At 31.7% G+C, this 17,706-nt stretch overlaps 1 protein-coding gene across 1 annotated transcript; it reads right to left on the minus strand.

The window, feature by feature from the left end:
- Window positions 1-10,334: 10,334 nt before the first annotated feature.
- LOC142350268 (cellular retinoic acid-binding protein 2-like) lies at window positions 10,335-13,271 on the minus strand. The gene is made up of 2 exons (XM_075402045.1): window positions 12,619-13,271; window positions 10,335-10,576 (listed from the first exon to the last, which is right to left on the minus strand). The coding sequence occupies exons 1-2, from the start codon at window positions 12,943-12,945 to the stop codon at window positions 10,421-10,423; spliced, it is 483 nt and encodes a 160-aa protein (XP_075258160.1). The 5' UTR covers window positions 12,946-13,271; the 3' UTR covers window positions 10,335-10,420.
- Window positions 13,272-17,706: the final 4,435 nt, after the last annotated feature.

Genomic DNA, 17,706 nt, shown 5'->3' on the forward strand with positions numbered 1-17,706 from the left:
AATTGGGTAAATATATTAAATGATGCTGTTGTAACATATAACAATAACATTCACTCAACAATTAATATGACACCAGTTGACGCTTCTAATAATCCTGATAAAGTTAAATACACTTTTAGTTTTAAGAATATTAAACCTAAACTTAACGTTGGTGATTATGTTAGAAATGTCGAAAAACGTAATTTCTTCTCTAAAGGTTACACTTCTAATTGGAATAGAGAATTGTTTAAAGTTAATGAAGTTCTAAAAACACAACCACCAACTTATAAAAGAGGAGATATTAATGGTGAGATAATAGAAGGTAAATATTACGAACAGGAATTATTAAAATCTGAGTTTGATTTTGAATCTAATAATAAATATTCAGAATCATTAAATACATTTCTTAAATTAAATAATGACAAGAAAAAGATTCAATCAAGCTAAACATAAATCAACATGAACATCAACAAACAACTTAATACTAAGTAAGGCTCGTGGGTTATTCCAAGAAGATAATGATGATATTGAAATGAAGGTTACCTATCAAAATTACAAATGTTCATCCTCCTAGAGATGAAAGAGATGTTGTTAATAAAGAGTATTGTGACAATAACTTATTATCCTCTTCTTATAAAATAGACATTTTAAGTAGAAACATAACTGAACTAAGAAAGGGTGACTTTGAAAAAGTTACAACTAAAACATTACAACTAAATGAAACACAAGTTAATGAAGAACTAATTAATGAGTTTAATGAATCAACAAATGAAGTCAGAAATACTGTTAAGTTTTGTAATAAATTTGCTGCAGATACTATCTCTAAATATAATCAATTAAAGCAAGAATTTGATAATAATAAGTTTATTCAGAAAAACTAACATACACTAAGATGAAATGTTTACTAACGGTCTGAGAGAAATGAAAGAAAACAATAAATCTTTTAGAGGTGTTATAGTACAATATATAATTGCGGTACTTTTACAAAGTAAGTTACTTGATAATAAAGAGAAAGACAGACTTGAGATTCATTATAGTTTTAATCAAGAAGATATAATGAAAGAAATAGAAAGAATTTTTACTAATGAAAATAAGCAAAGCAATGACCAATCCAACAGCACCGAGTGAGAGATTACTATATCCAGATTTGTCATCAGTATCAGAAAGATTGATAAACGAAAAGATTCAAGCTAATAATAAATATAGCAACAATATTAACATTACAAAAGATAATAGAAATTTTTATGAAACTGAAACTAATAACTATAATAAGAAGTTATGTAGATATAACAATTATATTAACATAGCTGAGATAACAGAAATAGTATTATCATTAATAGCAACAACTGCAACAACAACATCAGTTTCATTAACATGTATAGGATTAGCTTATTCTATACCAACAGCTTTTGCTACAGCAACTGTTTGTGGTTCATTATCAAAAACAATTAATACTAAAATTAGAAATAAAATTATAAAGTATTCACAAATGTATATTTTAAGTAAACAGTTTAGTGATAAGTTTAATAAACTATATACTAAATCAATGAATGATAATAAAATAGATAATGATGAGTATAATGAATTTGTTAAGTTAGAAGAACAAGAAAAATAAGCTGAGTATTTTTTTAGATTAAAAATATTAGTGCTTAGTAATAATAATGTTTTTAGTAATAATAATATTAGTATTAATATTTATCGATAAATATATAATCATAATCATAGCTATAATCATAATCATAAACATAATATAATCATGGATATAATCATGGATATAATCATAATCATAATCCTAATCATAATATTAATCAAATAATTATCTTTTCTTTGTACCTAAGTATAACCCTCTTCCTTATTGTACTACTTTTATACCTTTGCAAATTTAATTAAATCAAGTTTAGCCGCTTGAGCTGCTTTAGGGTTTCTAGATTCAGCTGCACTTCCTATTTTACTTGCTATTTCTAATGCTCTTACTGGATTATTAACAACTTTCTTTCCAAAATTAACCGTAGCTTTACCAATACTTTTAAAGAAATCTTTAAGTCCTTCTGCTTCTATTGTTGCATCAGACACTGTCATTGATTTATTCCTTCTACATAAAACACAATTACCTTTTAACATTTTAGTACCTTTTGAAGTCATAGCTCCTCTTATATTAACAGTACCACTATAATGTCTACCTCCAACACAATATGAATTAGTTTTGAACTTATTTAAAAGACTCATTTCTATATATAAAAAATAATGTAAGTTAAAAAGTATAATCTTTTTGTTGTTATTAAACCCAAGCCTAAGGTTAGGCCCAAGGCTAAGATTAAGCTTGAAGCTAGAGGCTTGGCTCTAGAGAATAAAAAGACATTTGACATTATTTATGCTAAAGGTTTTGTTAATACTAATAAGAAATAGTTAGGTATTAACAAGAGTAACAATTAGAGCTGACTAGCTATAAGTATAAATATAAGTATATGGTTATGTATATAATTATAACAATAACTATATTATACTCTAATTATAAATTATCGCTAGAGTTATATCTAAAATTATAATTATCGCTAGAGCTATATCTAAAAGTATAATTATCGCTGGAGTTATATCTATGACTTAAATTATATCTATGACTTAAATTATATCTATGACTTAAATTATATCTATGATATTATATCAACCATCTTATTACCATCACTATTAACACTAATAACCTTTCTAGTTAGTACTAATGCATGACATATAACATCTGCAACTGCAGCACTAAATTTAAAATTAATTTGTATTGGTTGTGGACCTATATGATCCCTTTGATATCTAGTATCGAATACATATATTCTATAATTACTTTTGAATGTTCTATGATTTATGTATGGTTTTATATTATGTAGTAGCCCATTATAATCTTTATTAAAGCTAACAATCTCTTTAAAAGCCTCATTATAATTATTGGTTCCATAATAAATATTCATTCTAACCTCGGGATAAAACTCACTACCAATCTTACAAAATCATTCAGTAACATTCATTACATCAAATGTACTTGAATCATGAGTTTGTTCATTAACATTATTATTTTCAAAACCAACTATTATATATTGCGGTCTTTCCATACCACTTTCCATACCTAGATCAAACAAGAAATTATTACCTTTGGGCACATTCTTATAAAATGTCTTTCTTTCATAATAACTAAAGTCTACATTATTCTTTTTATTTAATCCTTTCTGCACAATAATTCTATTATCATTACCAGGATCAATACTGGGTACACACCACAATATATCTCTAATTTCTATATTACCATCATTGGCAACTGCACCAGGATTGGCATTAACTCTATATAGAGCTCTATCATTATTATTTCTTTTTAATAATAGTTTAAATCCTAAACCATATATAATCTTTTCTAAATCATTTACGAAACCAAATAGATCACTCATCTTAACCATCATATACACATGTCCTCGTTGTGCAGCAATATGGTCACCTTTAAATTGACTATCTCTATTGCCCTGATTTCAAACAAAACCACTCTCATATTCATCATTGGTACTAGTTAATAACTTATACATCAATAGATTAGGATGATAATGATCTATATATTCAATAGTCCTACCACCACTAGTTTCCAGCTCAATTGAACTAAATTCCATCATACCATAATTAAGTAATCTGATATTCGCATCTTTAGCAAATACACCACCAGCATCATCTGATACAACGAACTCTATCTCTAGATATGAATCACGCAAATTTAAGTGATTCTCTTCTTTATTGAGTATGATATTAATGTTAGTATTAACCGTATTTATTTTTGCCAGATTATTAGGTTTATATTTTTTAATCTTACTTTTGTGTATATCATTATTATAACTATAAGTTGTATCCAAATTAAAATCCATTTTTATTAGATAAAAAATGACAGACAACTTGATTTTATATGAACTACAAAATATACACGAAGCTTTAACTAAAACTAAAGAAGAGTATACACTTAACTTTAGAATGATCAAACCAAAAGAAAAGTTTAACTTTAGTGAACCTATACTAAATACAACAAAATTAGGTTTAATCAGATTATCTGTTTGTAATTCGGTGTTTAATGTGAATAGGAGAAACAATCAATTCTTATATGCTGGTACTGTTATAGAAGATGATGAAGCTTTAACTCGGGCTCTTAGCTCTGACCATAACCTTAACCCTATCTCTACCTCAAGCCCAAACATTACATCTATACTTAATTATAATTACAAAGGAATCCCATTGCTATATTCAACTATTACACCGGGAGCATATGAGTTAACTGACATAGCAAAATAATAAAAGAAGAAATTGATGGTAATGTTATTATAGAATCTGATAAGAATACGATGAAATGTTTAATGGAAATAAAACAAGGAGCACTCAGCTTTGATATAGAAAACTCACTAGCCTCATTACTAGGATTTTGAAAAGTAATTTATAAAAAAGGTAGATATAAATCTCAGAAAATTATTGATATTATGGGTTTTAGTACTATTAACATTCATGGTAATGTGATATCTGGAGCTTAAGATAATGGTAATAACACAGACATACTATATAATTTAATCTAACTGAACCACCAGGTTACTTAATAAATATTATACCAACTAATATCTTGTATCAAAATGTAACTAAAGATAGAATAAAATATATAGAATTTCATATTAAAATTGAGCATGGAAGACCTATAGACTTTAATGGCGATGTATTAGGTTTTACTTTACATTTGATTTAGACTTATACTTATCTGCCAAGCAGGTTCCCCCGATACTTATACTTATCTGCGAAGCAGGTTCCCTGATACTTATACTTATACTTATCTGCGAAGCAGGTTCCCGATACTTATACTTGTACTTAGACTTAGACTTATCTGTGAAGCAGGTTCCCTGATACTTAAACTAAACTAAAAAACTCTCCGATCCCAATTAATTCTTAGCTTACCATTAATATTTTTATTTTTAGTTATATCAATGACAATATAATTATAGGGCTCTTTCCATACCTTATTACATATATTAGCATGTAAACATCTGCTTTTGGGTTTATTCTTTCTATACCATGGTATTGATCACCCGTAGGTCCAATGATGTATAGCTTATCAAAGTATATACTAGCTAGAATTAGTTTTTTCAATAAGAATGTCTTACCACATTCACTAGGACCAGATATTATACATCTAAAGTTATCGGGGAATGCAGCTTCATTAATTATATCATCATCATTTAGCCATGAATATAGATCATCATTTATGTTTACAGAGATATTGTTACTAAGACATTCTTTGTTGTTAGGTTTAGCCCTTTGATGTTTTTCACCAAATTGATATATAAAATTATCTTTATCATTATCATTATCATTAACACTATCATTATCATTATCATTAACATTATCATTATCATCAACATTATCATTATCATAATTAGCCAAGCTACTTCGTAGATCATTATCAATAACATCAACATTATTAGCAAAGCTACTTCGTAGATCATTATCTTTATCATTAACAATATCTTTAACATTATTAATATCTTTATCATTATCATTATCCTCAACATTATTAGCAAAGCTACTTCGTAGATTATTATCTTTATCATTAACATTATCTTTTACACTATCAATATCTTTATCATTATCATTAACATTATCACTAACATTATCATTATTAGCAAAGCTACTTCTTAGATCATTAACATTATCATTAACATTAATATTATCAACTGCGAAGCAGGTTCACTGATTAACATTACAACTTAAACAAGAACACTCATTATATATTCCTGGATATTTACATTGATTAACTAGAATATTCGAAGCACTTTTAATTCTAAATCCTCTATCAATAAGATAGATCATATATAAACAATAAGCCCCACAATAAGATTCATCATATTGTTGTATTCTCTCATTAGAGCCTAGATCAACATATTCTTCTAAAAATAAAGGTGTAGTTTCTACACCAAAACTATCAAAGTAATAGGTTGGACCACCTTCTCTTCTTATGACTAAAACCCAATGCGTACCTTCAGTTGGATGTAGTTTTACAGTAATGTTGAAGTTAGGATCCCTGGTACTATCTGGAGTTTGATCTCTCATTACAATTTCAATTGGTGTTAGACTTATATCTTTACCTATATCTTTTATTCTGATATCACTCATAGCATTATTATCAATATTAAATTTATTATTGAATTCCTCAAAAGTTAGCATTTTTATAAAATAAATTTATTAAATCTAAGTCTAAGTCTAAGTCTAAATCTAAATCTAAATCAAATCCATATTTATTATATAAAAATGGAAACAGGTAGTGCAGTTTTTTTATTATTATAATTGGAATTTGTTATATAATATATGATTCAAGACAAAGTAAATTTACAAAACTAGAAGAAAGTGTTGGTGGATTTATGAATAGGAGTCTAGTTAGATTTGAATATGAAAAGTCACCATTACATACTATTGTTTATGGTGGAACTGGTACAAGTAAAACATATTTTATTAGACAATATTTAAAATTATACTCAGTCCAAAATCAAGACCAAGATCAAGATCAAGATCAAGATCGAGATCAAGTTCAAGATCAAGCTAAAATTATAGTTATAGTGTGTAAAGATGACAGAGACTGGATAGATCCTGAGTCTAATAAGTTTTATACTAGGTTTAATAAACGTGATATAAATATGATCACAAAAAATAATATGCAAAAATTTCAATTTTGGTAATAGTACTTGATGATATGGGTGATAGGTTAAATAAGGATATAGGTTATTATTTTACTGAAGGTAGACATTATAATATTCAAATGATTGTAATGTGTCATAAACCAGCTCAAATAATTAATACGGCAAAAATGAGTTGTGATACTATTTATTTAACAACTTATAATGGACCTGACCTATTTAAAAACTTTAATGAGTTAAATAAATGTGAACATGACTTCAATAAAATAATTAGTGAATCAAATAAAGCTATTATAATTATACAGATGGAATGTCAGATGAACTTCGTTATGGTATAATTAAATATAATAAAAAGGAAAATAATTTTATTTTTATTAGTAGTAATAGGACAATGATATATGATTCAAGAGTTGGTTTCCTTGATTTAAAAGCTCTTAGTTTAAAAGATGATTTAGAGAGAGAAGATATAAATAAACTTATAGCATATATGAAACCACTAATGATTAATGCAACAGATAGAAATGTTATTAATCATGATAACTATCAGTTTTATTTTAATAAACTTCTTACTTTGAATAATATTAAAGTTCAGAATGATGTTCTAACTAAAGAAATGATTATTGGAAAGGGTATAAAAATTTTATCAAATATTGGTGGAATTATAGGCGCAGGTTTATCTATTTTTAATTGTTTTTATCCTAATTCAATATCAAGAAATGCTGGAACTGTAGCAATGGGAGCAAGTACAATGTTGAGTAGAGTAAATACATTAGTTAATGTTGGATATGGAGAAGAGTTGGAAGGTGAAACACGAAATACAATCTGCGAAGCAGGTTCCCTGATACAAGAAGAATATATAGATCAGGGAAGCAGTTTGGTAAACCACGAACAAAGTTCGTTCCATGATCAATGTAACTGTGAATTCGTCAATGAAGAGATGGGAATTTTGAATAGAAAGGGAAGAAAGTTTTTAAACAAACTATATATAAATAATGAAGAGTTTAGAGAAGAGATTATAAATTTTGTTAAAGATAAAAAAGAATTAGACCTTGATTTGATTCTAGATAAGAGATGTAAAACTAATACATTCAATACTTTAGGATATAAATATTTAACAGAATGTATCACATCTAAAGATCATACTAATGATTTAATTGAAATCATGGCTAAATTTTACCCTGTGAAGGATTAGGTAAATATTAAAGTTTACCCTATTATAAATGCTTTTAAAATGTTCAGAGTGTAACTATAAATGTGGAAACATTGCTGTTTTAAAATATCATTATGAATCATGTCGTAAAGAAAAAACTGATAAATGTATGTGTGGTAAAATCATATTAAGTGGTATTTGTGCTAATGATTTTTCTCCATGGGGTTGTTCTTTAAAAAATGAATCTAGTTCTAGTTCTAGTTCTAACCCTAGTTCTAATTCTAATTCTAATTCTAATTCTAATTCTAATTCTAATTCTAATTCTAGTTGTAACCATATTTCTAGTTCTAACCCTAATTCTAACTCTAGTTCTAACCCTAGTTCTGGTTCTGGTTCTAACCCCAGTTCTAGCTCTAGTTCTAGTTCTGGTTCTTGTTCTGGTTCTGGTTCTATCTATGACTATAACTCTAACTCAGTTCCTAACCCCAACCCTAACCCTAACCTTATCCCTAACCTCAACCTTAACCCCAGCTCAGAAGTATTAACTAGATGTTGTAATAAGTGTAATTATATAAAACCACTAAATAATTTTGATGAGGGTAAGTATACACGTAGAAGTTGTACTTCAGCTAAAGTTAATTGTCCATATTGTACTTCTGTTGTGAGATATGATGGGATACGGGCTCATGTAAAGAAACAACATCCAGATATAGAATTGACTAGAGGATTTAGTAGAAATCTGCAAAGCAGGTTCCCTGATATAACTGATCGGTGTAACCGCTTCACGGATAAAACAATTAATCCTAGTTGGCAAAGTCCTAGAGCTGTAAGTCCTTTAGTTATTAACCAAACAGAGGATCTGCGCAGCAGTTTCACTGATAGTTGTTCATGTAAATACTATAATTTTGTATCATTTCTTATTAATATTGGAATAAATATAGAAAAAATAAAAGAAAATATAAATTTATTGAAAAGTATAGATAATTTGAAATAAAAAGTATAAAAATATAAAAAATATCAAAAAAGAGGGATTCACTCTTTAAGAGCGAAAAAGAGCGATCTTTTCTACTGGGGATCACTCCGAATAAGAATGAATCACTCTTAAAGAGTGAAATATATATTTTGCTTTGATTTTTTGATTTTTTGTTTTATTTTTGATTTTAATTTTAATTTTTATCAAATTTAGAGCTAATATATAGTAGTGGATAAAACAAGGCTTCAAGAAATCAGTAAAATTTGGCCAGATTCGACATGCGTGATTAGCGCTTGGAGAAAGGGTTAAATTTTTGCTGATGGCTGGAAGCCTTGTTTTATCCACTACTAAAAGCAAGCCGAATTGTGACAAAGCAGTCAAGTAAACCAAAAATGTCCGACAAATAGTAACTATATGTTTCCTACCAGCTCACTACTTTATGCGTACGATATTGATATGCATGTAAAATTTTTAGAGGAGAGGAATGGACCAATGACTTTTCCCTGTCTCACGATGTGCATCAAACTCGACGATAAATTCAAATTAAAGTCTTTTCAAGGGGCCGAATATATCTTAGGTTTGGGCCGAATATATCTTTTTCATGCCCATTTTGTGTCAAGCACGCCCTAGTCTAGACCTCAACATTTGAAAATACAATGCTCACCCGAAATAAGTGTGATCAGACAACAATGAAACCAAAAGAGCTATGAAAAGAATTTTGCTACGCTTTATTAATCACTTGGTCTTTTGCTCGACCCTAATTTTGTGACTTTGGATATTTGCTCAAACCCAAAAATTTACACTTGAGTTCTGCTCTTAGACCCAAGCTTTGTCACCCTGGAGATTTGCTTGACCTAAAAATTTAAGTTGAAGTTTTGCTCAACCAGACTTGGGTTCTGGACTTTTCCTCGATCAAAATTTTTGAGGAGTTGAAATTGAGTCGGGCAAAAGTCAAATCGTAAGTCAAGAAAAGATTTTCTCATGGGACTTTTCGGACCAAGTCAGATTTATTGTCAAATCATGGGTCGGCCAAAAGTCTTTTCATGAGTTTGCATTTTTGCTGGAAAAATTTTGCTGGCAATTTTGTAGCTCACTTTTGCTTTCAAAGGAGCCCGCATGCATGTTGCTTGATTTTTTGCGATGAAGAACCATCAATCTGTCAAAAATGTGTATTACATCATTCTTAAAAATTGATAATTTGTAATTTTGGAAGGGAAAAAACAACAGAATAATGCCACATTTTCGTCATGGCTAATGGAAGAAGGTGATTGCAATTAAGTTACCTAATTTCATTCAATCAAGTAATGCAGCAATATAGTCCAGCTGCGATAACCACTTTATGTTAAGAATCCAAAACAAATCTCAAGATCTGTGGCAGTTTTCCAACTATGATCTAAATTGGATTGCAATTTTGCAATGCTGTTTAGTCTTGCCCCATTGCTGCTATTTTTTCTCAAATTTGCCAGAAAGCAAACGTACGATAATCTTTCAGAATTTTTTACGACAGCTTCCATCTGTGTTTAATGCTAATATATGAAAAGAATCGTGATTTATTGAATCTTTTATTACATCCCTCAAATAAATTTGTCGGCTCAGTAAACATAATGACTATTACAAATTGGTTCAAATAGTTTATAAAGCTTCGTCATCTTTCGATTCTACATCGTCTGCAGGCGCGTAGATTCTAGTGGCAGAATTTCCTTCACAAGTTTCAGTTAGCTTCAAGTTTCCATCTTCCTGAATTTCCCTTGTGATTACCATTTCGGGAATGTCGCCTTTAACCGCAACCTGTTAACAGATAACAATCAGAATTCTACAAAAATTTAAAACGACATTTTTCTCATCAATAGCTGGTAGGAGGACACTGGTACCGATGTAGATATTTTGACAAAAAATAGTATAAGAATTGCTGCAAATAGCGGTGAAAAAAATTCAGCGCAAAGCGACCGTATCTTGAAGCGGCAAGTATGGAAAAACCCTTAATTTTAAATTTGTACAATTATGAGCAGTAAAATTGTACAATTAACTGAAAAGAGGCGGAGGAAGTTGATTGGCGTGAAGAGCGCAAACAATTGATTGAAAAGTATATCCAGATCTTTTCGTGGTAGCCTCATCGTCTAAACTCACTGCGAATCTTTTCGTTTGTGCCTCCTACTTAGAGGTCAATGCCAATTGATAATAGCGTTTGAAACGAATGATAGATCGCTAAAATATCAAAATTTAGTGTCCAATGGTTTCTTCATAATCGTTTTTTTTTTTATATTTTAGTATCCCTAGTTTTGATTGATATGGTGTTATGAACATGAAACGCATTTTTCAAATGCGTGGCCAAATATTATATAGCAATGTTTGGAATAATTTCACAATATTGTAATAACCCAGCGTGTGGTACATCAAGCCAACAAAGTAGGTACTTCAGCAGAGCGTTGGTGCAACGGTAGCACGCCTGGCCGCAGTTCTGGAGATAATATTAGGTTCAAGTCGTCTGATCCCATAATCATTAGCAGTATATAAAGTTAGGTAATACCACCGTTGGGTTGTTAAATTATTAAAAAAATGCACATAAAAAGTTTATAAAAGTCAAGAAAAAGTGCAAAAAATTAGAAGCGAAATTTACAAAGTCGAATACGCATAGTACCGGGAGAGAAAACCTTCTGTTTACGTTTGTTATTCCGGCAGCTCCTACAATTGTGGTAGAGTAAAAACGCTCATAAAAATTATCTTTCTCCGTTTCCTTCATTTTCATCAATTGAGGACAATCAATTGGCGATGCAAGAACCCTTTCTTGGGAATTAATGAGTTATTAGAAACTTAAATTGCGGCTCTCTTTCTCTCTCTCTCTCTCTCTCTCTCTATATATATATATATATATATATATATATATATATATATATATATATATATATATATATACCTATATATATATATATATATATATATATATATATATATATATAAAAGTATGCTTGTGTCTGTGTGCCTTTGTGTGCTTTCCCTTTCGAGATAACTCATTACCTATGTTATCATTTTAAACGAAATTTCGAAACGCAACAGTTTGTAACACTCTTTTTTCCAAGTTTCCTGGAAACTTGGGTTTGAATTGAAAGGTAGAAAAAACAGTTCAATGAAAATCTAAGAAAAACCTACCTTTCTTGTGAACTAAGCCACTGTATTGAATTTTCATTTCATTGGAAAAATGAAAAATATATGGCATCGTTGTTGGTATCGATGACATTCTTTACTGAATAAGCTCGGTTTAGCCCATTTGTTTTTGCTGGACACAATGTTTTACAATTTAATCCTGTTAATTTGGTTGCATTGATACGAATTGTATCCTAATGCAAATTCCTCTATACCCTCTAAATCCCGACTCAGGCCTGTTTTCTGCTTTGTTTCGCAATGCAAAAATGGTTATTACTCTACTGGTCTTTTTATACAATCAGAAAGTGTTTTTTAGTCAGTGATTATATTTTTATATTTTTTTGATTATTTTTTAGTCGTATGTCGAAAAATTCAATAATCTTAACAAGCTATGGATTTTTGGCGTCAGTAAAAACTTACCTTGCTTGAAATTTTAATTTGCTTGAAATGTTTCACTTTAGTGAAATACTAGTTGAAACACTGTCACTATATTTCTATATTTCTCAGAACGGAAAAGTCGCAATAGTTTTTCTTTATCATAAAAAAAAAACAATTTTGTTTCGCGTAGTAAACTCTTTGGAAATAAATATTCATTTCCGTATAATCGTTGTGATTTCGGGTCTTAATTCTAGCCTCATTAATCTGCAAATGGGTGAATAATGGGAGAGTTGATGAAAAACCTCACATACCATGGTTTGTACAAGTTTGCCGCCATCAAGAACCAGTTTGCAATTGAAGTGGGTTTTATCACGTCGCTGGACATCACACTCAGAACCCAGTTTCATTGGACCATCCACGTTTCGGAAAGACCCCAGACCACTTCGTGCACTTCGGCTGATGATGTAATAGCTGTCGGAATCCGAGCTGGACTGCTTGATTCGGAAGAGAGGCTTGCTGGCCGCCATGATTCCCTTTCGCGCCAGGAAGTTTAGACCCCACGCTTTGTAAACGTTGTCAAGATTCTCTTTTCCTCCCTCGAAACTGGAAAACTCAAAAGTTTTGCAGAAAGATTCCATCTCAATATTTTTTCTTATTTTCTTTGACTATAAATTTCTTAGTTCAAACAGCTGCTAGACTATGCGATATTGAGTCTTATCTTAGATCTACGAAAGCGACGAACTGAAATTTCCAGAAATATAAGTTATTAATGATTAATTTTAGATCGGACAGATTGATAAAGTAAAGTTTCGATTACTGAATTTGATTTAAGTTCCAAGTCAAGCTGTATTTTACACGCGAGTGGGTTTGATTCATTAATTGAGACAAGTGCAAATATTGAAAATCAGATTTATTGCGTTTGATTATTTGTAAGTGATAGTTATTAGTTATAACTAATAGTTATAAGTAAGGATTTGAGCTGAGATGTTGTTATCTAACCAATCGTATCAATTAGTCATTTGATGTCATATCCTTGTTGACTTAGTTTTGATGTTAGATCAGATTTGCTTCAGATCATTCGAATGCAATAGACTTTCAACCTGTTTTTGACGAAGTGGAACGAACCATCAAAAATGTGACTAATGTAGTTCTGGTTGATTTCATATAAGTTTTTGAATTTCTAGACTGTACAACCCCCCCCCCCCGTCTGTTGGACAAAATTATCTATTTTCATTACCATGAGCGCGAGAACAAAGCAATGCTTCTTTTTGCCTCATTAATGGTTTATGTTACTTAATAAGTTGTACTGGTAATTATAATTTGTACCATTATGAAGCTCTAAAAATGTGAAGAGGGGTCTATGAAACAACCCCCCTCGGAAAAAACAGTCTGATTCTAGCATTGGACTTCGGTCGTGATAATTTCTTCGGTTGTTTTGGTTTCGTTTCAAGTCCCATGGGTCGCTATGACATTGCCAAATGCGCCTAAATGAGCAGATCTTTCACAGTCAAGTGGGGCATTTATTTCCGCGGAGATACTTCTCCGGTTTATTTCTTGTCTAAAAATTAAAAAAAACTTATTTTTTAGAAACAGCTGGGCAGACGAGGGGACAAATTCCAAATTTCATTAATGACTTTATTGATAAAAGATTATGCCGAAGAGATCATTTGTCAAAAATGTAAGATTAAAACTTTCTAAAAAATTTTCATATGCTTGTCGGTGGTCAAATCAAAGTATGTCGAAACAACATACTGAGACTATAATATTGAACTGCAATAAGCTTAACGTTGACAAAACTAAAGTACTACACTTCACAAAGCACAAACATGTGAACGGATATCCAATGTGGGACTAAAATACTTAAGGTGAAACAAAATTGTAAATATCTAAATGTTCACCCTGAAAAATGTTTGAGTTTTAACACACCAGTCAATATCTTACCCAGCAGAATTTCTCATAGTATTCGATATCTAAACCAATATAGAATTACAGACCCGCTAATCACATGTGTCAGACTTTTCAAATCTTTGGTACTCTCTTACATAACGAAAAATTCGTCTTTGATTTCCGCTTTACCTGTACGACAAATCAAAAGACTCAAAAAGCAAACAAATTGGGGAAAAAATTTGCTTAATGAGAAAAAGTTCAAACAAAGAGATTTGCTTTTGATAAGTTGAATATTACTATGCTATTTGAATATTCAGAAAACAACCTAAGTTTTGGAACAAAAAGATTTATATAACGATGAGCAAAAACCGTTCACAGTATTTGAGAACAAACAAAAAAAGATTACAATGCTGTCGTTTTTTGCTGGGTTATAACTGGTTATATTTCTTCAAATCCATCTTTGCAAAGTTTGAATTTAGGATTTCAAAAAACTCTCAAATGAGTGATTTTTCATAAAACTCATTTGACTCAAAGATTGACGTTGAATACTGTGAAACCATACATGGCATTGTATGATTCCATAGCCACAAATAAGTAGCTGGGATGACCGGATCCATTTCCAAATGGACATTCTGCGTTACCAAACAGGTAAAGACTAGATCGCAGTGTTTCTTGAGATTATCTTTTTCCTTTTAATACGGAAGGGACTGAAGATGTCCCGGCAGCAGTTGGCAAAAACAAACTGTTTTTTTTTTCAGTGCAAGAAGGGCAATCAGGAAGCAGTGCCTTGACAGTCTCAAAGTTTTGAGGTCAAAACGACTCCAAAAGAAGCATTCATATCAAATTGTTTGAACTGTTTGAGGAGACCAACTACGTATTACTTTTGTTGAACAATTGCTTTAGTTGATTCTGTTCCTTGATGTACACAAATAGAATGAGCATGGTCAAGTTACAAACGGCAAATAAGGTCTTTGTCAAGGAGTAATACCGGTTTTGTGACCAACTCCACTCCATTGCGAGCAAAAGTTATACTTCCAATTTTTATCGAGTAATATGACCAAAGTAACAATTTTAGTCAAGTAATAAGACCAAAATTATTATCCCGTTTTTATCAAGCGTTAGGTTTTGTGACCTGTTTTTGCTGTTCGATTTACATTTACGGCAGTGTCTTAGCAATTCTAGGACCAGAGGGAAGCTGATGCCTTGAGACAAATCTATCAAGTAAATTTTTGATAACTCATTGTCTTCTAAGGTATACTGATGTTGATTGCCACGCTGTTTTTTCAGTCTAGAGATTATAATAAAAACAGTAGCAAGCGTTAGCAAAAGTCTTGTCTACGTCGAAAAACGATTATTGTAGACTATTAGTATGTTGGCTTTTGGCGTTTACCTTGTTGCCGCCACGAAAACCGGCATTCGGTTTGTATTTCTACACAAACGTCCTGTCTAGAGAGAAGATCTGGCGGTTTAAACCATTTTTTCCATTTTTTACGTTCTAAACAGCGAGTACGTGATCGGCTGGGTTCAGATCAGTCACAATATGATTCCAGCTATCAAATCTGCTTTTATTTCCGAAACACAATTTGTTTTTTCGAAGACTTAATCCAGATGAAGGCAACCCGACTATCTGTTCAAAAACAAATAATCGTGAATTCAGCGTAGATAAGCACTCTAATTCCAGTGACAGTGTCTCTTATGGTTAAAACTCTGAAACATTCAACTGTTTAAATCTCTTGCCAATTAACTAACAAGAGTTGTAATTCATTGCTGGTGTTCTTCAAACTTCTAAGGTAAATGACAACTATGACAACGCATGTTGCAACAATGAATGAATCATTAAGAGACTGGTTAGTTCTTTCCCGTAGATTCAGGGATGTCAAATTTTCGGAAATTTCAAGTTGAGATACAGAGTGATAGCTATTAGGAAGTTTCTGTAATGGATGAAAAAATTAGAGTGGGAGTAATCCCATTTTCTACCTAACTTCCAAAGTTGTTGGAGAAGGACTATGAATTTATATTATCAGCAGGTTAATCAATACAATTGGTTCAAAAATGGATAAGACCACACTGAAAATGTTTGTCTGATGTAAAATGCGGCCTCTTGTGGGGAAGTATGTTAAGGGATTCATGAGAAATGTTTCTTTTTCCGGGTTTCAATTTTCCCCAAAAACTATAGTTTTACTTTTGGGTTCGTCGAAATTTTATAGAGCAACGTTGTCAATAACCTCTTGCTGATTTGACAAAATTTAGCTAAAACGAAAAATACCGGCCTTCAAACAGCTCTTTAATATAAAAATTGTCATATTGACGTTCTGAGGGGTGTGGAAAGACTGGATGTCGTCATTCATATGCAAATAGGACTTCCTTGCGTTCTTTGCCTTTGGATATGTCTCGAGGATGTCTTCCGCGAATCTGTGTAAAATAAGCGTTGCGCAGGATGGTGAGCAAGTTGTACTAAAAAATAACCTATACATTTAACCCACCTGACCAACAGATGCGAAAGAAGATGTTAGATCATATCTTATTCGGTTCGAGGCACAGGAGTTGTTTGCACAACGTTAGGACAAGGAGGGGAAAGATCACCCTCACCGATCACGAAATGGTCATTGCTGAAGTGCAATTTAAATTAGTGGCAGAGAAGCCACGCAGTCGACCGAAAGTCTGCTCTGCCAAGTTGCGCGATGAAGTCACGCGTGAAGCTTTCTGCGCAGAAGTGAAACGCTATCTTGATGAAAGCGCTATTGTTGAAGGCGTAGAACAATCTTGGGAAAATTTTCGAACGGCTATTAATGCAGCGGCAACAAAACTACTCATCCCCGAAAAGCGTGTGCACAAACCCTGGATTACAGTTGAAACGCTGGTTTTGATTAGGAAACGGGCCGAGCTACAGTTGAGGAAGCATAGTAGCGCGGAGGCGCTGCTAGTGTTCTCTAATTGCTGCAAAGAAATACGAAAAGCGTTACGATCTGACAAAAGAAAGAGGCTGAAAGACAAAGGTGAAACAATACAAGATCATTCAGACAAAGGTGACTTGAAAAAAGTGTTTGGGGAGTCAAAACAGTTATGCCGGAAATGGAGTCCTCATATAAGTAAATTAGTTTCAACCACAGGCGAGCGTCTGAAAACAAAAGAAGAAAGGCTGGAACGTTGGACCGAGCACTTTAAGCATCTGTTAAATCCAGCCACCACAAGCGGCAATTCTGTATTGAGCATAGTGGAAGCATCCAAGAGTCTTGAAACAGAGCTAGGTCCAATTCGGTTTGATGAAGTTCTATGTGCCGTCCGTAAACTGAAAAACGGTAAAGCAAGTAGACCAGACGATATTTCTGCCGAAATGCTAAAGTCGCATAATGGAATCGCTGAATGGTTGTGGGACGTTGTCAACAAGTGCTGGACTGAAGAAAATTTTCCACAAGACTGGAAGTTAGCAGAAGTTGTCCCGCTATACACAAACAAAGGAAAAAGATCTGAGTGTGGGAACTATCGCGGAATTTCACTGCTCTCGGTACCTG

This window comes from Convolutriloba macropyga, chromosome 12 (genome assembly GCF_964194025.1).
Source record: "Convolutriloba macropyga chromosome 12, txConMacr16.3, whole genome shotgun sequence".
Lineage (NCBI taxonomy): Eukaryota > Metazoa > Xenacoelomorpha > Acoela > Convolutidae > Convolutriloba > Convolutriloba macropyga.

Bases quoted from the DNA above. Each gene is read 5' to 3' on its own strand.
- LOC142350268 (XM_075402045.1), bottom strand. From the start codon at position 12,945: ATGGAATCTTTCTGCAAAACTTTTGAGTTTTCCAGTTTCGAGGGAGGA. The intron at 10,577-12,618 runs GTATGTGAGGTT...ATCTGTTAACAG, and splicing joins GCAAACTTGTACAAACCATG to GTTGCGGTTAAAGGCGACAT.